The sequence below is a fragment of the Xyrauchen texanus genome, chromosome 41 (assembly GCF_025860055.1).
Source record: "Xyrauchen texanus isolate HMW12.3.18 chromosome 41, RBS_HiC_50CHRs, whole genome shotgun sequence".
NCBI classification, from domain to species: domain Eukaryota; kingdom Metazoa; phylum Chordata; class Actinopteri; order Cypriniformes; family Catostomidae; genus Xyrauchen; species Xyrauchen texanus.
This window is the reverse complement of record NC_068316.1, coordinates 25835536-25858938: the sequence shown is the minus strand read 5'-3', so window position 1 is coordinate 25858938 and position 23403 is coordinate 25835536. Positions and strand designations below refer to the sequence as shown.

The window sequence follows — 23403 nt, the reverse complement described above, 5'->3', positions numbered from 1 at the left end:
GAAAATAGGTTAATTCTGACATTATTAATATTTGTATTTTTTTACATATAAATTAGCAGGCCTAACATCCATATTAACATAACATGATGGTTATTGCATTTACTACTAATAATGAAAGTTAGTCTTCCTAAACACATGCGATATTATTAATACAGACAAGATGCAAATATTTACAAATCTTATTGACATTTTAAAGGAACAGATTAACTTTTGTGTATAGGATGCTAGTCAATGGCTGCAGCTTCAGTTACGTCCCCTTGGAGACTAGAGCAGGAGCAACACGTGACACTCCGCCTTACTTATCAGCTTTAGAGGAGAGAGAGAGAGAGAGACACGCAGTGGGAGGAAAACGAAATAAGCGTTTTCCTCTCCTCCATAAAGCATCTCGGCGTGGGGGGATTTGGGAGAGTGGGGACACTCAAACGCAAAGTTGACGAACTTTGCGCATCTTTTATTTATTTATTTTTTTACAAACGCCATTTTGATTCCTCTCCAAACAAACTTTTGCAGCTTCTTTCTCTTCTTTTTTTTTCTTCTTCTTCTTTTTTTTTTTTTTTTGCGTTCTCTCTCTCTCCTCAGCTCATCACCTACATCACCATGTCTCGGCGAAAGCAACCCAACCCCAACAAAGTCAAACGTAAGTTACTCGGTTCTTCTTTTAAAACTCCTTCGAATGATTGTTAATGTGTTATTACTGGCTGTTTATTTGGCGTGTTTTAAGCGTGCATTCGTGTCCGAGTCAGTGGGAAAGTTAATGCGGAGTAAGCGGAGACTTTTTTTTCCCCAACTTCAGCTTCCTCGTAGCGCGAGGAGAGACCTGATGCTGCTCACGCGCACAGCCCAAACAACATCGTGTCACGTCTCCGTTTCGCTAAGACAGCGAGTTGTTTTTGGGGCACAGCGCTTTATTTTAATCTTTACAAACTTTTCTAAAGTCATTTCGAAGTTGTTGCATAGATGATGGGGTTCAAAGTCTGCTGTTGTTAGCTAGTGGTAGCTAACGCGCTGATGTCGCGCGGAGCATCACACGCTTATCTCGCGTGCACTTTGATCGCGTCGGCTCTGCTTCGATTGTTATCGACTTTTTCAATTGTTGTTTTTAACGAATTACTCGGTATAATTGCCTGATTTAGTTTTGCGTTCGTTTATTCTACGCCGACAACAACCTGTTGCTTCTCAAAGTTTGTTTATCTGTAAGGGATGACCTATATTTGACGAGTAAACCGATCAGGTAGTTGTCCCTGAGGTAATTTCAGTTTAAAAAGAGAAGTCGGTTGGTTTTATCGACGCGAGTGTGTCGAAATGTTATTGTTCTCACTTGTTTCAACTCCAGTGAAGATATTATGAAGGTCATTATCAAATTAAACCATGCGACGTGTTTTGTATGTTGTGTTTTGATGTTTTTTGAAAGTTTGTCGACGTGAACTGAAGGAATGGATGAGTTCGGTCTCTCGGGAGACAGTAGCCGAGCCCTGTCGCTGGTTAGATAATAATGGTTGCTAGGCATTTTTGTTCCGTCTCTTTTCCGCCCCTCCTCGGTGAGACAGACACTTCAGGAGCGCGCTGGCCCCGGTGAAGCAGAAGGTAAACGTGGCAAACCCACTCGCCACATTTCTGTGCACCCTAGACGATGTGTTTATGCTTGAAGATGCCTCCGCACTCTTTTAGTTGGTTATGCACTTTAGAAAAACGGTAAAATGCGCAATTGTCACGTGCAATACATTTTGTGCTTTAAAATGTGAGTATTGGGGGTCAAAAGGATGTCGTGTTGCCCCCTCGCCTCTCTGGCCACGCTTTTGAGTCATGGAGGAGAGGATAGATCCGGATGAGCAGTTCACATTCCATAACGAAATTCAACACTGTAGACGAGCAGGGCCTAGAGCTGCTGCAAGAGCACTATCACTACACACACATCATGTCTTCTCTCATCTCTAAATATAATGTCTTTATGTAATCCCCTAAATAAAACCACCACCAAAGCTGCATTGTAGATGATGTGAAAGCTAGTTTTGCAAAGAATGCACATATTCATAGCATGAACGTATTGAGGCCTTGCAGCAAGTATTAAAGGATCAGCTCCATAATGTTGTGGCTAAAGGAGGAGGATGTTTCCATCTAGTTTTTTTGTTTGTTTCCTGTTTGGCTAAAACTAATAGGAAAGTTCTAACTCATGTGTAGGTTTTTGTTCTCTTTCATATTTAGAGGCACATTATAGAGTTGGCAAAACATGCAGCCATGTAATACATTTTGCAATGGCTGCTGACAAAATACAGAAATTGCTGGTTTCGGCAGTGCTTAGCAAATGGGAGTCTGTGAAGTATCTAGTGTTTTCTAATAGACACGCACAGGATCCAGCGAATGAGATTACAGAAGAAAAATAGATGGATGTAGAACAGTCGGGGAGTACAGTTTCAATATGAGAAAGTTTTCAGATTCCATGTTAGTTCCTACAATCTTCCTAGTTGTTGTCCAGTTAAAGGCATATTCCTTGTTCAATAGCCTACAAGTTGATTGCATTTGTGGCATAATGTTGATTGATTACCACAAAAAATTATTTCAACTCGTCCCTCCTTTTCTTTTAAAAAAGCAAAAATCGTAGTTACAGTGAGACACTTACAATGGAAGGGAATTGGGGACAAATTCTGTAGAGTTTTAAGGCAGAAATGTGTAGCTTATAATGTTATAAAAGCACTTGCATGTATTTGCTCATGTATTATTTGAGCTCTAAAGTTGTTTAAATTGTAATTTTTTACAGTCGTTTTAGGGTTCGTTGACATTACATCGTCATGGCAACAAAGTAGAAAAATTGGCCATAACTTTACACAGAAAAAGTTAGAGTGATTTTATCCCAATAAAATCATATTACCATGCATATACTTTACGTTTTGTGGCTATACTTTTGAAACAGTGAGTATTTTAACAATCAGATTTTTGCTTTTTTATATTTTTGTAAAGGAGGCAAGGGCGTAGTAGCCAGGGGAGATGTGAGGGACTTTTTTTTTTTTTTATGTCATGTATGAAACGGAAGCAAGTGCGTCACTAGATGCGCTTTATTTATGCAGGTAATTTTGCACAATTTTGCAATACTTGAATCTTTACAATACTTCAAATATTAAAAGTAAATAATACATGTATATTAATATAATGCTTATATCATACTTCTATATTAATATACACCGTAATATATTGATACTGCGCTGTAAGTGTTGGGTCTGTGTGAGCTACCTACTGATAGCTGAAGCCAGTTCTCACATTTTTTCACAATTGTTGCTCCATGCCTCAGATGGATGTGTTTGAAGCGTCTCACTGGCATACATCATAACAAACACCACATTTTAAGAACGTTTTGTCAAAATAAAAGTAGTAGAAAATATGAAACTCACTTAAGATTTCTGTAGATTCTTAATGATGCAGCACATAAAAACAGATGTACTTCCAGATTGAATTGCTCGTATGGTAGGAAAATATGTAATTTTATTACGAAGTTTACATGTTAGTGGGCATGAATAATTTTTTATATAAGTAATTATACTAAATTATCACATTAAATCAATAGCCCTTATTGTTTTATGTTAGTGGCAACATGTAGCATTTTGACCATTTGATCTGCATTCTCAAACACATGAAGATTTAGTGTCCAATCCCTCTTGGAATTTTATCTAGGGCTAATTAAAAGTGTACATCCCTCCCATGGGTCTCCTCATGTGTCCTGGGTATTGACATTATCTCTAAATTCATTATAGTAATTCCCAAGATAGCTCCTTCACAGCAGACCTCCGTTTAGGCAGCCAAACAATAAACAGTTTACAGCACTGCTTTGCATCAATTACCTCCTCACATTTACATTTGATTTGTTTTTCCATCATTGATAAAGCTACTTAATTGACAGTTTTGCCAGGAATGCCTTTCAGACTGCCACATTTATAAAATTCAGTGTTTAGAAAGTGGATTTGAAAAAACTCACACCTTGTCATACCTTTAATACTTAGGATACAAGTAAAGTTGTAGTAGGTACACTAAAATAAGTCAAAAGCAGCTGTACTTGGTTTCTTCCTTTTAAGATATTTCCCCGCTCATCATCAGGTTACTAATAGAAATGAAGTCTAATTAACCTTGTAAATGTCTAATAAAGAACCTGTTTGGTAGCGGTCCTGTGATCCTGGTGCAGAGGGACCTGCTTTTGCCCCAAGGGTATGATGGGTTGGCCCTTTGGCTCCCAGGCTATATTTATCCTGCCTTTTTTAGATAAGATTATATTCCATCCCTCCAAGGGGCGTGGAGGCAGGGGCAGGGGGGCAACTTGGACGAGAGATGGAGGCAAATGAGCCCTTAGGTGGATTTGTGGTTGAGACTTTTTCTTCTTTACCCTTGTTTATTTTGACCAACAAATTGGCTGTTTATCCTAAAATATTTGGACAATGTTGTACAAGTATTCACTACATTAACATAATGTATATAAGAACAAGCCATTTGAATAATTCACACCGAAACAACTATATGGACAATAATCTAAGCAATTATTTCTATTTGTTTTAGGTGGTGTGATGGTGTGTTAGCATGCAGATAAACTCTTGTTTCATTGAGATGAGTGGTTCATTTCACTGTAGAATGACCCAGGCATACTTGTGTCCATGCCTCTGCCTGGATGTCCTTACAAGAATAGTGTAGGGTGCTGACACTTAAACCCTGTCTATATTTGTGGTTGTCCTGGTTGGAAGTCTCTCAGCCTATACTTTGTTAATGCAATCGAAAGAATGCAGACATTTCATGAATGCTGCTCTGCCTCCTCTCCCTGGCTAATTATTGTTCAGCATTCTAGATGCGTCATATATGGGATTGAAGGCGTAACCACCAAAATTCAACAAAATCCTCTCTGTGATTGCAAGAGATCGTTGTCATGACCCACACAAACAGCACTTATCTTTGGCTGTGAAAACATGAAAAACATGTTTAGTTCAGTTGCGGTGAAAAGTTGCTAAAGAGCCAGCAGGCTCAACCGATCAAAATTACACTGATGCTGTACTGAGCAAGTAAAAGGCTTGACCAATCTACTTTTTCCATTAGCAGTTAGAGATGCGCAGATGTATCGTATAAACATCGGCCGATTTCTACAAATAAAAAAAGGCCATTAGGACAATTGGCCTACAACTCGTGTTGTCTGTGAAATTTTGTGTCTCTTGTGTAAAATTACTTTCAATTGGGTGACAATGAGAGTAAAGTTGCTATTTTGTTAGCTTTGTACTACTAGGATTTCATGATGTGGGACTTGCGTTAAAACTTTAAGACAGCTAATTTGATTACTCACCTTAAGCTCAATCAATAGCATTTGTGGCATAATGTTGATTACCAAAAAAATATTTTTAATAATAAAAAATATATCCGTGTTATGGTAAGACACTTACAAAGAAAGTGAAAGGGGCATCTGTACACGTTAAAATACTGTGTAGCCACAATATTATGTGTGTTAATATGATTTTAGAGTGCAAAAATCGATTGCTAACCTTTTCGGTGTAAAGTTATACAACATTCTGAGACAATGTCGTGCCGTAAAACACTAAAACGATGACACCACAAAATAACGTTGATTACCACACAAAATCATCTCAACTGTCAACTGTCCCTCCTTGTGCATCCCTATTTGCATTGCATATGCTGCTCTTTCATAACAGTCTTTGTTTACTCTGAATTAAAGTCTGATACTGTAGGACTTTTTTGGAAAACCTTTTATCAGAGCATTGACCCAATCATTTGGTGCTCTTTGCAGTCATCAGGCTAATGGGCCATCAAGCTGAACACAACTTTTTGGGATTGAATGACTGGCTCATATACACCCCTGAAGCTCTGTTACCGTGGTCACTGTTATCACCTTTCCCCACTTCTCCCCCATGCTGCTGCTTCAAGTAAATAAATGTGGTATTTGCTGAGAGTTCAAAGTCTAACCCAGTGGCCATCACTGATGTGAAAGAATGCCACAAAAGAGGAAAGGACAGGAGAAATAGGGAGTCAGGGCAGGGAAAGTATAGGATGGAAAAAAAATAAGTTCTAGCAAGCAGAGAGGAGATGAGGCAAGTTTCACTTCCTGTCTTTCCTCTCTTCTCTGAGGTGGAGGGGGAAGAGATGAAGGAAGTGTTTGAACAATAGTTAGTTGCTTGGCTGTTTTCCCTTCTTTAAGATTCAGAAAGCTTGAAGAACAGACCCCTGCAACAAACTAGTAGGTTTTCTACCACCATCTGTGTTTTTCACATTCAATAATGCCATGTTGTCCTCTAGAACTTTTTCCTTTGTTTTTCCACACTCCCTTAAATCACATGTCTTGTTTCTCCAAGATATGAGTTTGTAAACTCTCATGATTAATCTAGTGTAGAGTGACTGATGTACAACTTTACTCAGCTTTTGTCTCAGCTCTTGTTTGCTGCTACGCTCAAGCCTGTAGCTCTCTCTATCTCTCTCACTCTCCCTCCCTGTCTGGATCTCTCTTGCTGACTAAACAGTTTTGTCAGCTGGCAGTTGCTCGCAGGATTTGCGATAGCTACTGGAGGCTGGGACGAGGGGGAGGGGTGGTACTCACAGGCAGCACTTGTTGCTCAGTGGAGCTGGCGGAGGGAGGGAGGGAGGGAGGGAGGAGAGAAAGGGTGGAACAGAGAGACCGAGGGGTGGTTGCAGAAATGAAAAAGGAGAGCAACAGCATCGTACAACCAGTTTTCCCCTGATTATGTGGGAGGCAGAGAGAATGCAAATGATACAGTTGCCTTTAGTCAGATTGCCTTTTTAACATGTTTTCTTTCTTGTTACTGAATTTTCTCAAAATAAAAATGCAGAATTGGGCCTACTGCAAAGTGTATTTCAACTTGCTCTGTCGTCTCCATAATGATGGGTTTGAGAAGCCTTAGCTCTCATGTCCCAACAAGGGTATTTTGCCGTAGCTTACTAATGGGTGGTGCAGCATATTATCCACATCTGACACATTTGAGGACATGCAGAGAGGCCTTTGTGTAAACAGTGCAAATCTGGTCATCTTATGTCTGGAGCTAATCGAAAGCCAAGAGGTGGCTGTTTGCTTCTGTCTGCTCAAGCTGGTCTGCCTTTCTGCCACTAGACGGACAACAAATATAGCCTGCAAGGATGAGCTGTCCTAATGACATCTTACCTGAGAGCTGTGCATTCTGGGAAAAGATGTAATCCTGGGATGCAGCTCATCAAACATGACACGTTGACAACCTCTTGAGCAGATCTCTTGTTGACATTTATTTCTTTTGTTGCACTTTCTTTGACATGCAAATATATATATAGGTATACATTTTGTATCTTTGTGATAATCAGTGGTGTTTGCAGGACAGGGATCACTATTAATATTGCTCATACTTTTGGTTAAATTACCCCTAACCCTAAGCATCAAATTTAGGTGCATAACACGTCCCACTTTACGGATACTACAGCGCTATGGGTTGCGGAGAGGTGTGCTATTAACATTCCAACCGATCAATCGCAGAGAGCATGTTTACAACCACAATCCTGCGGTGATTTTGCTTAAGCCGGCAACGCAGATGTAATTGCCTTAAGTGGTGTTTTTTTTTTTTCCGTAGTAATGTCATAAACGTCCAGGATTGAACTTTAAGGATGTCCCACTGGACCTGGGCCAGTACGAAAGTGTTTTGAGCCACTTGATTGAACTGGCCAGTACAGTGTTGACACAACAATTTTTAAATGTGTTTTTATGCCTTGCAAACATACACATTTGGATCTGGCCAATAATCCGTCTTTAACTTTCAGCCCTGTAATGCATAAACTGATCGGCACAGGTAGATTTTTGACCATCATCCCAATTTCGCTCTCCATGTAAATACTTTTTTGTGCACATGTTTACCTTTTGCGATGATTTCAAATCTCATGTAAATGGTTTTATTGCATTTTCTTATTTTTTGAGTAAGATTATTTTTGGTAGTTATCAGCATATTGGTGTGCATGTAAATGCATGTATATACTTGTATTTGAAGGATCTACCTGAGCCATATCAAGGAATATCGACTACCAGAATATCATGTAGACTTGCAGGGCTCTTTTTACTTGAGTGAGGAAGTAACCACCCAGAATACACTAGCAACTTGGGATGTTGCCAAATGGTTTTACTATTTAGCGCAATTTAAAATGTCACTGTATATTTAACCGTAAGAATTCAAAATCTATGGTTTAAAACCATGAGATTTTTTATTTACAAGTGGCAAAAAAGAAAAGAAAAGAATATATATATATATATATATTATATTTATATAAAAAAAATGCAATACAAATGTTTTTTTGGTGCAAACCTAAATTTGAAAATCTCTTTTGCCTAGGTGGTTAGAGCATAGTAGCCACAGATGCTACTATGGATACAGTGTTCTGTGGTGCTTGACCAGATATTGTGGGCTGAATGTGAACTTACTATTAACTTGAAACTGGGGCTATACACAAATTCCACAGTGGAATTAGATCTACTAGACACATCCTCCAAAAAGAAAATTTTTGGAGTGTCTTGCCGATACTTTATTGTGGGGTGTCTGATGACAGACAATGGATTGCTTTAATAAAATGTTGCAAAAGAAAAAACTCTTGGGTGTCGTGAACTACATGTTGCAGACCCACAATAATCTAGCCTAATAATTAGGTTATGCAATTTTGAAATGATTTGAAGCTCTCTGGTTACATTGAAGCTCATCTTTCTGCACCCAGTATGCGCTTAGCGGTGTTGTGCCCATTGTTGGAACTTCTCTTTTTATATACCTCCTATTTATTTGGTGTGTATTCATCAGTTTTCCTATTGTTAGGGCTGCGCTTGGCATCCATATATCCCTTAGAAACACGTCCACTAACATGTTAAATTGTGATATGATATGATTTTTTTTGCCTCCGTGGTGTTGTATTTGAACATTTAGGACATTTACAAATAATCATAAAACCGGTTAACCACGATTTTTTTCCCTCCTCAGACGAACAACTTTTGAAAGCCACCCAGAACACCTTAGCATCGTGGTGGTGAGTTTTGCACAGGCAAACAGCACTCACATTTTCTGCTGAAAATGTTGAAATCTAGTTTTCTTTTGGGTTGAATTTGTACTTTGTTGTGGTGGACTGATCTGAAGTTGTGTGTGTTAAACTCTTCGGTAATCAAGCTTTTCCCTGTAGCTGTTTATCCAGTAATGGATAAGGAACAGATAATTCAAGTGGTTCCAAGTTTCCCTCTTCTTTTAAACTGAACCATACATGTACCCATCCACACCCACACACACATAATGTCCTACCGCCTCCTCTCATGAGCTGAAAAGGTACTGTTGTTTGTTCTGCAAACACAGGACACACCTCATATCCACAGAGACTAGAGCGCATGCCCCTAGTCCTGCTGCTTTTCAGGCTTGTAAAGAAGTCGGCCACACATCTTCTTGCAAACACTTGTGCAAACACAAGTGTCTCTACCTGAGAGCATCCCTTTGCACAGCTGCTGGGGAGAGTATGGGGGATGGGAAGGTGAGATTACTGGACTGGCCTTGGGACAGAGGCGGAGACTTGGGGAGTGAGTGAAGAAAGGGGGGGTGGGGAGTCGAAAAGAAGATTGTTGAGTGAAGAATGGGGAAGGGAGGCATGAACTTGTGGCTTCGAAAGCGTTCCTTTAGTTTTAGTTACACTAAACCAAGGCTTCAATTAGTGACAAGATGAGGAACAGATGAAAATGCTGTCTTTCTACAATAGAATCTTCAATATCTGACAAATATCCCGATGCTGATTGTGACAGGCATTGATAGATAGTGGCAGTGGCAATTTTGGTTATACTCATCACTGTGGTTTGCGACTTGTAAGACGTCTCAGACTGACACATGACAAGAAATACTATTAGATGCGAAGATTTTATTTTATTTTAAAGAACAGACGAATAAGATTTTATTTTCCATTTGTTGTTGTAGACGGATACTAGTGTGTAAACGTTTGAAATTGGGGTGGTGGTTATGTAAAATTTTTTGACAACTTTATTTTATTGCAATTTGAATTTAGGAATATCTTTTTTGAGTTATAGGAAGATTTTTGAGTTAAAATAAAGAATTAAAAGCTAAATAAATACAATAAAAATAATAACTGATCCCTCGGCAGTGGGGCCAGTGGTAATCTGATGTAATCAGATATAGCAATATTATTTTAAAGAAAAATATAGTGAAAATATTTCGCCCAGATCCATCTGTCACCTGCAAGTTTATACAGAAAGGTTGGTCGCATTTGACTGCCCTGTTACATCATTCTGCTTTCTCAGCAAACTGTATTTGGGAAGATGAACTTGCTTCACACCATCTCACACTTGAGATGATCTGACTAAGATCTGAGTCAGTCTTACCATGGAAGTATTGATGGTGAAGAATTAGGCATAAATGGTTCCTGAAGCCACACCCAAACGGTGACTGGGTATTAATAAATATTTCCTGGTTCGATTCTGATTTACAAGCTTTCCATTCGATATCGAATGGATTTTTATACATATTGGTATATTTCAGTTGTCCATTTTGCTTACATATGAAAGAAATCCTTTCCCGGATAATGCTGTTTATTATTCAGGGCCTTCTAACCCTTCTTACTTGGTGAATTGTGAAAGTATCAATTGTAAACATTTTATTTTAGTTTTTTCATCATTGGTCACATTTCAGCTTTTTAAAATTTTTAAAATATATGTATTCCATCAATACATATTATATTATATTGCATATATTGTGTTTTGGTTATTTTTAAAATGTTTAATGCATAATATACACTATTTTCAATATTTAAATTGATTTGTAGAACATTTGATAAAATTTGTACTCTCGCTTTAAGAAAACCAGCAGTTCCATCCATGTCTGTAAATGAGCACATATTAACGAGAGAGGATTCAAATGGCTACTTTACCTTATCCGTGCTATTCATTATTTAATTAAATGTTTATTTTATTTTTTTGTGATCAACAGTTGACAGTATAGTACAGAAATGATATTAAAAGAGAAATTATTCAATGACAAATGGATCTTGTCTTTAGACACACATTACACACAAATCAAACTTTTACTCTCAACAGTGAAAAGATCTTGGTGCTGAACTAGGAAGTGAAATCTGAACACTTACCAGCCAGTAGGGCTGGGTCGGTATGGATTTTTTCTAACCGCGGTTGAAAAGCAAGATATTCCCGCGGTATAGCGGTAAACCGCATTAAATACATTACATTGGATCAGAGAAGTCCCCCCCCCAATTTAAATATTGTCACCTACATCCGAAGAAAAAAAACGAGCACAATTTTAAATAGTCAAATTTTCATCAAGCAGTAATTTGGCATGAACTAATCACTGTATAGATTTCCTTATTTAAGATTATTCTCAGATTCGCATTGAAGATGGGTCAGACATGATTTTGACCACTTTATTAAGTTTTGTTTTGTAGAAAGCCTTTCTTTAACTTAAAATTTCGTTTTGTATAAATTGTATCTTAATTTTAATCACTGTTTCATTAACTAATTGCCTGGAATTAATAAATAAGAAGCAAATATAGCAGACATATAATCAGCAGCAGGACGTGGAAGCGCCGATGCGATCTCTTGCGTGTGAGCTCTCTCATAAATGAACCGAAACTCGGTGGCTAGGCCTACTGCCTCACAGACATGAGAAATAAATAGAAATCTTAAAATGCATTTTAAACAAAATTCAAAACAAAATGATAAAATTTTAGGCTACAGTAGCCTAGTAGTCAGGTTTGCCGATGTGCGTTACTATTTATTTATTTATTTATTTATTTTTATCCCTAGTGCCAATCGGAAACGGACTTCACTGCTGATATTCTGGGGATACAACATAGCCAATAGGCTATAGCCTACTAGAGACTTTAGCCTTTAAAATATCTTTGCTGCATTGGATCAGTCTCCTTTCTAGAACAGCCAAGAGCTTTCTAGCCTCGCGGCAGCAGCCTTGCATCGCTCAGACCTTAAAACAGTCAGCGCCATGGATGCGGTTTTGAAAATTTATCAAAAAACGTTGGTGCGGACAGATGAGTTTTGTGATGCGGTTGTGGATTAAATAATAATAGCCCATCCGCAGCATCTCTAATACAAATGGAATGTTATTATGTGTCATGGAACATTGCGCTCCCCAACTCGCTGAAAGGTCGGATTTGCTCCATATTTTGATAAGTTTTGTTTAGAAAACCTTGAATCCATGTAGGCTAATATCATTAGACATAATCCATATCATTAGAATCAATGAATCCATGTCATTAGACACAGCGAATCCATGTCATTAGACACAACGTGCACACATGTGCAGGCCAATGTTTTTTTTGTTTTTGTTTTTTTGCGGTGACGACGGTGACAAGCTCAGACCCGCGGTTGGAGTCACGTGACCGCGGTATTGCGGTAATGCGGTAACCGTCCCAGCCCTACCAGCCAGTAGCTAATCACAGACATTACTAGTCGCATAGCGCAAAATTTGGTCTTATATGCAAGTGATTTACACACATGGTAGAGAGTTGTGCATATAGTAAAAATTGATCTTAGGATTTAAGAATCAATATCAAAGATTGTTCAAATGAAGATTGCGATATGGAGGACAAAACCTGCAAAAATAATAAATAAATACATAAATAAATGTAATAATAAGAAAATAAACAAAGGAATAAATGTCTTGATAAAACAAATATAATTTGTTTTTAATGAAAGTTATTCCTCGATTTATTTTTGTAGACGTTTTTTCCTTTTATTTATTATTTTCTCTTTTTATTTGTATTCTTTTAAAACTTTTTTTATTCTTTCATTTTTTTTATTATAATTTATTTATGCATTCATTTATTTTTACATTTATTTATTCCCACATGTATTTATTTCCATATTTAAATATTCCCACATGTATTTATTTTTGTATTTATTCTTACATTTCTGTCTCTTGTATGATAATTATATGGGCTGGTTCCGCTTACCATTGGTTTATTGTAGATTGAAGCGTGTGCTCGATTACTCTTGACTTGTTTTGATGTGACGTTAGGTCATAGCCATATTGTGTAAACTATAGCTATTTGTGGGGCTAAAAACTTAAGCGCGTAAGTCAATTGCTTGGTAATACTACAATCACAAAATAAATGGGGAGCTGTTTCTTCAACAAAACCACAAAATGAGCAAGTTTCATAAATTATATGATTTAACCTTATGCCCTTCTTATTTTTCTGTGTATATAACTTCATATTTTGAAGAATACACACAGAGTATTTTTTAATTTTAAAAGCTGTAAGCGTATTTGTTTACTTTTCTCCTGCTATGTCAAAGTATAAGGCTAAACTTCATAGTTGGATCTCCGCAAATCCATAATATTATTTTCTGTTGTTATGATTGTTCATTGTAAAAGATACAACCATGCTTCATTTCCCTGATCATTTATGTATTTATTTATGTAGGTATGTATAAGTTCTGCAATAAAAAAAAATCTATAGCTGATGCTTCACATATCTAGAGAGTTGCGTAACTTAGCAAATTAAGTCGATAACCACACATCAAATCACTGTTTCATTTAGAGTAGAGGTGCTTATTGATGGTTTAGGAGAGCTGTATGCCGGTATGAATGTCGTAGCACATCCTGGATTGTCTCTGCAAATGATTCCCTCCATATTCTAAATCAGGGAGTCAGGGCGTGCTAAGGTGGGACATCCATCTTATTTGCTTTCGAGAAGTACTATTGAGCTCTCAACCAATGATGCACTGGAGCTCCAAGGACCGCCTCCCTCATTTCCATGTTGCACACAGAAAAGTAAAAATAAATATATGTATAAATAAATAAATATATATGGGAATCTATAAATATGGAAATAAATATATGTGGGAATAAATAAATATACAAAATAAATGAACACATAAATAAAAAAAACAATGCAAAATAAATGAATAAATAAAAAAAAGTTAAAAATAAATAATAAAAAAAGTTAAAAATAAATATAGAAATTAATAAAGGAATAAAGTCATACAATAATAAATTCAGGAATAAATGTAATTAAAAACTAATTCTATTTGTTTTATCAAGACATTTATTCTTTTTTTTTTTTTAATTTTTGTTTTTTATTACATTTATTTATTTATTATTTTTGCAGGTTTGGGCCTCCATATTGCGATGCATAAAAAAAAAAAACGACTACTAAAAACGTACTAGTGCACAAAGTCTTGTGCTTGCATCATACTAGTTGTTGGAAGCAGAATTACACCCCTTGATGAGAGGTCATCTGTTTTGAAAAATAGTACTGGGCCATTTTCCTACTGTTTTGGAACTTCAGCATTAGAAATGTTAGCAGATGCTGATAAGCTCGCTACTGTTTTCAAAATAATTGCATCCCTGTGATGGAGCTGGCTGAAATGGTGGGAGATGGTTGCATATTAGACCTAGGTCTTTAACGTGGGTGCTCAGGCCCACATTTTTGAGCTGTGATTATGAAGGGCCATGTAAAAAGCTTCACAGTCCTGGGGTTAATAGTACACTGCCAAGCTCCCAGGAGAAACAAGGAGTCATTAGGGCAGGCTTTGCTGACGTGCCCCTGAGGAGAAAGCACAAAAGACAGGGAGCAGGGTTCTTTCTTCTCCTGAAACCTGGCCTTTCCCGTCAGGGGCTGTGTACACAATAAGCAGACAGAAACGTTGCCCTCCTTCAACACCTACTTCACAGCAAGCCAGCATGCTAAGATATTTCTGAGAGACATACCCAGACATCAACTTCGAACTGGCTAGATCTGCGAAGTTTAGTCAATAATGTAAAAGAAAGGATCTACTAAGTGACCCTGAAAGACCAAATTAAATCAGAAAACCATGCTAAACCTCAAAACATCTTTTGCCATTTGTATACTAGACTCATCCACCAATTCATCATTGTGCTAAACAAACAGTCCTCTCCCAATCTCTTGCTGGTTGGATTTCACAGTGTGGTTCCAAACAACAGCACATTCAAAGTATAATCCAACCTGTCTGTGCCTGCCAACAAGATTACAAGAAGGGATGAGCAGTAGCTGCCACATTTCAAAACATCTTCATCAGAGTTTGTCATCAGAAAATGTTGGGATGCCTTAACTTTCTTCCTTCCATCGTGTTCTTATCACCATCCTCAGCATCATACAAACTTTCTGTCAGGAGTGTTATCATTAACAAGGGAGTTAAGGCTTCACTTGTGAACTTTGTTACCAAGTGCTTGGGAAAAGTTCACCAGAGGCAATAATAAACTTAATCAGAGAGACGCAAAGATAACCAGGCTGTTGACTGGCTTATGAGAAGACTAGATCAAGGGTCCGCCTGAAAGTACAGCCTTTTTTTTAAATGTTGCATGTTCGGGTTAAACTAGTAGCCTATATTTTTTTGGTTGTGCATGTTGGAATTGATTGCAAATGTTTTTACAGGCATAAATAGTCCGAGTATTTTACACATCAATAAGTTGCAATTTGTTCAGAAAATTAGGAATTCTTCATGTGCCCTGGTGCTTGGTGTATAAAGTGTCATTATTTAAATAACTTGTCATAAAGTGGGCAGTGCCCCAGTAATATCTTCTGAACTTCCACTTTACCTCTCCTAGATTTTCTACCATGAACTTTGAACAAGGTCAGTGGGCTGCTAATAAATTGCAAAGAAAGATAAAAGTTTTCTTTACGAAGAAAGCCTGGGCCTTATGGAAACTTAGGCTACTAAGAATAGTTTCCTATGTTTGTGGAACACATTTGGTTTTATCCCATTTCAGTTTGGTGCAGAGTTTGTGGTGTTAATTCATTTGATCCTTGCCTGCTGGTTTCTGAGTTTGTGATTCAGCCCACTGTTTCATGCCTTGCTAAGGAAATGGCCTATCCCACAAGGTGTATGCAAGCCTTTTAGACCTCTGCTGAAAAGAAAATGGTGGATACTGGAGGATTTTCAGTTTTATTATAAATATTGTGCTACATTAAGAGAATTGTTCTTCAGAAGTAGGCAAATAAATGGTTGTATTCGAAAGCCTTACATTTTTCTCAAAAAAAGTAGTTGGATAAGAAATACTTAGCGGCCTTCACTGTTTTTCCCTTAGTTCTCCTAATCTGACTCCTTTGTTAGAGGTAGACCTAAGCATGTAATATTTAATCAGGTTGTGGTCTAAGAATCTCTCACCAAGAAAAGTGTGTTTATAGCACTCAGAAATCAGTGGAGGAAACCAGAACTTTTTCCATTGTTGAGCCATGTGACAGTTTCAGCTAAGTGTGCTTGCCTTTGTTTGAAAGTTGTAATTGGCCCTTCCTGCGTGTTTTAACCCCATTTATCCTTTCAGATATTCACAGTGTTAAGGGCTGTCACACACCCACCAATCTGTAGCCACTCTGGTGCCGCCTTACATCTGATGGGACCCTCTTTATCAATCTGTGGGCAAACATTAAGGGGCCCTATAGAAATGGAAATTAGGCCTTTGCATTCTTGCAGCCGAAATGCTAGTGCCCTAACGCCTCTATAGAGTGTCATGGAATTACAAAAGAGATTGCTTTGTAATGACCACCCCTCCTTTCAGTGCTACTGTGCTTGTGTACTTTCTTTCGTTTTTGTATCAGCTGATGTCATTAGAAGGTGGTTTCAAGCTAATTGACACTGAAGAAGGGTAGCCTATGCATGACAGTATGTTGTGATGGACAGTGAGCATTCACATGCACAATCTTACTCTTGATTATGCTTAATAAGCTGACGACATGTAAGGTCTTGTAAATGGCTTAAATATCTGTTCTTTTATCGAGGTAAGGTCATGAACTGAACGACCCAGGTAAATTTTTGCCCATAATCCCGATTTTGCGCTGCGTGTAAACACACCATTACAAGCATTCTTTCTGTTTTTTTTCCCCCCAATATTTACAAATGTTGTGCTCATGCCTGTATTACACTTTGAAATCAAAAGCAGCGAATTATGAGAATTTTAAATCTTGTGTAAACATGTTTTTCTTGTGCACATTTTTTGAATAAGCTAATTTTTAGTGAATTGGTGAATTATTTTTACATTAATTTGTTAAGTAGACACTTTATCCAAAGCGTTCAGAAAAGTATGATCGAAGTACAAAAAGTATTATTCTCTCCATCGATTATTTTCAGTTTGTAATGCTGTTTGGCTCATCCAGTGAACAAAATGCATAAAATTTGTATTCCATTTTGAATTTGAAAATTAATCTGTTGCATCGAGCACATTCTTTGTTCGTAGGCTGCATCTACAGCCTTTTGTAGGATGGTCAGCCTGATGCTAACCACTACGCTACCACATTTGGGGAGAAAAGAATCAGGACTTTAACACTTTCAGCCTTCAAATTCTCCTCTGAAGTTCCAGGGCTTCCACCCCCCCATTTTAGATGAATCGCTCCCTTGTAGCAGCGTGTCCTCAGGCAGCAGCCTATGTGGAGAGAGCCCTGCACAGAAACTCTGGAGCAGTACGAAAGAGAAAAAACAATGTGACTCTTATTTCACGCAGGGGAGGAGGGGGGAGACCGTGATGTGATGCTAGGGAGTTGCTTCAGCGTAGCCGAGAAGCCCTGTGCGTCAGCACACACTGGAGTGTGATGGATGACCCCTGCTGTAACCACCGGCCGGGTTGTCACTCAGGCGAACGGCAATAGCAAACAGCTGGCAGCCCGTGCCGTGATTGCTCGAAGGGAGTCACGTGGGTTATCTTTTGGGGGCGGGTCCTTAAAAGTGGGTGGGTGACTGCTGCCACAACACCAGTTGGCTGATGTTTTGTCCTTGTACTTTGGCCTCCATCCTTGCTTTAGAGTTTAGGCCTTGTAAAATTGGAACAGAAGCCAATAGGGGACTGAAGGGAAGGGAGGTGCAGAACTGATAGAGTGATTGAGTGAAATAGGAGGGAGTGAATGTCAGGGAATGCACAGTGACTGACGATAACAACAGAGCTGGTTTGTCAGACCTGGACCTTCTAGTTATCGAATGAGTGCTTTCACAATTTGGCTTTTTATTTTCCCTCGCCCAACTAGCTTTCTTCTTCAGGCGAGATAAAAAAGGGTCTTTATGGTCAGAAATCATGCGTGGTCACTGCATGTCTGTTTATGTGTGCTTGTATGAGCGACAGAGGGATGGCCTTAGCATCAGCTGTATGAAAGCTGTATTCTTCTATGCTTCACAAAGAGCTCCATTATAGCATGCTGTAAGAGGCATATCTGCCTAGTTCTCCATCAGTCTCCACTCCAGTGGTTTTCCTTTTCTTCCAAACAGATGATGGAGAACCCAGAGTGGCAGCTCGCCAGCCTCGCTAACCTGACCAGCTAGTCTCTTAGAGGTTCATCAGTCACATTTTAGCATATTATTTAAAGTGTATTACCGTCAAATGGCAGAATAAGTCAAACAGGCTACTGTTTTCAGTTTGTCTGCCTCCCTAATAGAGATGCACTATATATTTGCGGCCAAAATATTATTGGCCAATAGCGATTTGCGCCGATAATGGAATTACTACCGACATTTTCATTGTTAGTTTGTTACGGTTTATTTGCTTGGTGCTGAGAATCTCTGACTGCCTGTGGTGTCTTCCCATAAGACAGGGACAGCTTCAAAGACTGCACATGCACATATATAGCATGTCTGAGTGAGTGAAGGACTAGACATTTTGCTCTTTGAGGAGTATTTCTACATCTCTGTTGTTACATTGTTTTGTGGCTGGTTTTAAATCGGGATCATCTGCTGTAACGACATGTCATTTCCCATATTCTGTTTGTTTCATGAGGCAATAAATGAAAACGCGACAATAATATATATATGTATGTTTGTTACTTGGGGGCGATCATTTTTTGTTATTACTTAATGAAACATTACCAGATTGTGGGAAATTTCACATCGTTATTTGCAGCACAGCATTGTGATTTAAAACAAGCCCCAAAACAACCTAACACTGTTCATAGAAAAATTATCACAGTGATTCAAGATGGCTAAAAACATAATTTTGTGAGTGAAATGAATCTTCTTGTTGTATTTTACTAGTTGAGACTTTTCTAACATTGTGACTCTGTATGATGTTACCTATGCCCATTTTGATTGTTGTGTTCACATTTCATAAGTTATACAGTGGAACGGTCACAGATGAGCACTGAGCATCTGTGAACGAGACATGCATGCAAACATACATAAAACACAGTATGGCTGCTATCATAAATGTTACATCATATATACAGAAATTAGAGTTTTCATTGTGTGCTTTATTGTTTCATTTTCATTACATACTATTTATCGCCTCATTTTGGTTTAATGCATTATCACGGCTGTTTGAAGTTCATTATTCTCTCTCTCTGTTAGAGAGTCATTAGGATTACTGTAAATACTCATATAAATGGGCACCATACCATTTCTGCAAGTGTATTTTGATTTATTTCTCATTTAATTCAGAATTCATCTGTAATATAGTCACATTTCTGGTTCATGTTAAATAAGCCAAACCTTTAAATAGCAATAAGTCAAAATTCCAAACTTTTAAATGACACATTTTTTCAAATGAGAAGCTTTTAATGAATTAGCTAGCAGTTACAGGATTACAAATGAATGTATTTTTTTAAATATCGTTTATCGGTATCTGCCACAATGAGCTGTGAATTATCCGCATCGGCCCAGAAGTTCCTTTATAGGTGCATCCCTACTCTCTAATAAAATTGTACAGCTTTGTTGCCATTAAGAGTAGTACCTTTTGTTTGGTTTTAATAATGGTGCATTTACGCCATAGTATTTACAGGATGTGTGCTCACAGCATCTTGGGCCTCTTTTCAGGATGGCTTGTAGGAGCTTGCCGGCTTAACAGACCTGAAAAGGCCTGGAGGTACCCTCACCCCACCTTCTCCTCTGCCTTGTCTTTGTGTTCTCAGGTGTACAGAGAATTGAAAGTTTACTTCATGAAACCAACAGCCACACCAGCGGTTCATAAAAGAGAGATGGTTATCGTAAGCATCTCTGTACTTTAATTGTGAGGGGTTTTGTGCAAGAAAACAAGCTCCTCCAAGCAAAGCCTTCTGTCATGTTTAGCTTTTTTATATCGCTTTTTTTTTTACTTTACATTTATGCCCATTTGTGTGTGTACATGCACATTAATACGCTGGTAAATGTGTTTAGATGTGACGCAAATCAAGGTAATCGACAAAATCTATGTGTGTCCATTTATTTATGCTTTTGGCCCATTGGTCTTTACCCTGATAAAAGAAAACCATTTAAATCATATACATGACCTTTACATGCTGTCTGCTTTTAAGCATAATCAGTAGAGGTCGACCGATTAATTGGCCGATTTTTTTTTGCATTTTTTTTACATAATCGGCATCGGCCAATATCCACGCATATCAAGCCGATTATTAGGCAGGCGCATCTGTGGGCAGCCTAGTGTTGTTGTGGAACACGTGTTCGACGCACACACTGCCCCTAGAGTCATTTTCCAGCAGAGTGAGCAGACCTCATCCAGTGCTAAGTTCCTTGGAGAAAACAGTAAGGATTAAATTTGTATAACTTCTTTATATTTAATTTAAAAACTTTTGATATATTACTGCCAACTTCAAGAAAAAACGCGATAGGCGACATGACGTTCGGCTACTTTGGATATTGATAGCGTAGTTGAAGTTGCATTATCACAGCTGAAGGGTTGCTATCATGTCACAATAAGTAAGCAAGAATTTTGCAATTACAGACAGTGAATCTGAGACTTTTATTTGTTCTGGTTGTGTGTCTTATATTTGAGAGGGTTGTCACTCAATGCAAAGAAATAAGTAATATAAAAGATACAAACGCACTAGGCTATTGAAGGACTGGCTTTGGTAAGCTCGCACGTTATCGCTTCTGTTGTCGGTACTGGAGAAATTAAGAAAATACATTTATTATTGCTATAAAGAGAAAGTTATTTTATCTCGCCAGCCATTTCTATGTATAATAATATGAAACCATTAGTCTGGGATGCAATTTAGCTATTCGCAGTCAGAGAGAGAGAGAGAGAATCTCGCTCACGCGGTGCCACAGCGAGCACAACACAGCCCTGCATAATGAGTGACAGAACTAAACATTCAAACATAGCCTGGTTTAGATCTGTGATTATTATTCTGATTTTATTTTAGATATCGCCTTCCAAAGATTATAAAAATAATATTTATACATAAGCCGCATTCTGTCTAGCACAACGTCCTCCCCTTCACAGCGGTGCACTGACATTTCTCCCTAAAACTCAAACTTAACGTCAGAATCAGCACGATCGGTGATTGTTGTAAAATGCAGTCTAGCTACTGTTGCTGAATTGCGGGACGCGTTTAATAATAAATAGAGCGCAAGCTCCGAAACACACCGCAATGAGACAAGCAAAGTATAGGCTACTTTGGGTTTCATGTGCGCGTCTAAACGATTAACTACAAAAATATGTCAAAACGACCGGCTTGGAGATTCACTTAAACACAGATTATGTCTTAAATGGACGTAGTTATGGAAATAGTTGGGGAGAAAATATGCTGCATCAGGAGCCTATTAGACTCGGTCTTAAAGGGGAAGCGTCCTAATAAACGTGACGATTGAGCCATTACTGCGAATCAAACAACAAAAGGCAAAGAGAAAATCACTTACAGCTCTTGAATGAATAACTTCTGCATTAATGAGCATTAATCTATCTATGATAAACTATGCAGTGTTATTTTACAATTTGATTACTTTAGTAGATTTCTTTTTAGACCACACCTGAACAGTAATGTTAGTAAACCTTCCTGAAATGAAATCACTGTGCCTATATAACGTTTATCTTTGTGTAATTGTTTATCTATTGTTTTTTATATATATATATAACAAAAAGAACCGTTAAGAATACCGTTAAAGTACCGGATCGATAAACAGTATCGGTAAGATAGTAATACCATTAAAACTTAACGATACCCATCCCTAGTTATGCCTGTGCTTCTCTTGGATGCTCTGAATATTGAATTACGTGTCTGGATTGCCCCTTAATTAAAGCTGCATTTGGATCTCAACCTTCGTGTCTCGGAGCAGTTTGTAACACCTGCTTTGTTTATTTAATATATTTGTTATACATTATTTATACAATATGTTTTTACATTATACATTTTTAATTTAAGTGTACAAGTGCAGATTGGTCAAGTGTTCAGTAAATGTATTTGTTGAGAAATTTTGTCTATCTTAAGTAATTATTTGTGTTACATTTTATCTTTCAAATAAGAGGTTAAAAACAAGCACATATCGGCCAAATATCGGCCAAAATAAATCGGCAGCATTAATCGGCCATCGGCCGACCCGGATTTCAAAAGATCGGCATCGGCCTGAAAAAAACAATATCGGTCGACCTCTAATAATCAGTCTAAGATTATGCATGCTCACATGCTCATTGTCTTGTTGGTTGTTGAGGTTGCATCTAAATGAGACACTAATTAACACTGATGCCAATTTTAATGTTTCTGAATAACTTTAAAAGTTACTTTTCATTTTTCTCTCCATTGCCTATTATTTTTAATCAGATTTTTTCAATTGAATATAGAGTTATAAATAAAGTTATTCTAGTTACTGATGCATTTGCTGTGGCACCCTAGCCTTATCCAAAGTGAAGTTGAGAGAGCCCTCCGTGTACCCCTGGATTTATGGAGCTGAGCTGTCACTGCTGCCCCTCAATGAATGTTCCATTTGTTGCACAGATCGACAAATGTCAAAGGAGAACGGCATGGGCCTGCTGCTTCCTTTCTGCCATAAAAGCTACCACACGACTAGCTGCAGGGAAAGAGGGAATGGGGGGAAAGTGGGTGGGAGGAATTCCCATGTGACTGCTTCCCATAAGAATTTTTTCCATGGATCAATCAAAAGTTCCAGTTTCGCACATAGAATACATCCAAACAAGATTAAAATTTGTGAATAGGACGTCACGGCCAAGTACAAAGTCAGACCTTTGATTTGCTATTCTTTCCAATTTAATTGCTGAAATAGAAAAATGTCACTGACCCTTGGCCGCTGTAAAAGACCTGACATTGGAGATGGGTGATGTGACCAAAATCGTATATTACGGTACAAGTAATTTTATATCACTGTAACTTGTCAGTGTTTATATCACAATATAGTTTTTCCTCATTGTAAAATAAACAAAATACGCATTCCTTTGAGAATGCATTAATTTAATTCTAAAATAATTATGCAGCAAGTGATGTTGCTCCCCATGTAAACAATTACTTGTCTTCACGTTGTGCTTAAAAACATCTCACAATGACAAGTTCTTCCTTGTCTTGTATTAGACACCCAATCTGTATTTTTGTATCACTCTGTTTCTTTGTCGCTCTAACTTAAAAAAAAAATTCAAACATTGCTGCATTAAGCAGTATCATGGTATGAACGATATAGCAAATCTCTTTTGCAAGTCACACGATATGTACCATAATACCACCCAGCCCTACATGGCACATGTC

At 37.9% G+C, this 23403-nt stretch overlaps 1 protein-coding gene across 3 annotated transcripts in view; it reads left to right on the top strand.

Annotated features, from left to right (window-relative positions):
- The first annotated feature begins 350 nt into the window (after positions 1-350).
- Positions 351-23403, top strand: part of LOC127634175 (ras-responsive element-binding protein 1-like) — a 69634-nt gene continuing 46581 nt past the window's right edge. For 2 of the 3 annotated variants that reach the window (XM_052113601.1, XM_052113602.1), the window contains exon 1: positions 351-637. In XM_052113601.1, coding sequence (XP_051969561.1) covers positions 598-637 — 40 coding nt within the window. In that variant the 5' untranslated portion in view covers positions 351-597. Of the gene's footprint in view, positions 638-8966; positions 9013-23403 lie in introns of all 3 variants that reach the window. The other variant, XM_052113603.1, reaches the window with a different exon arrangement.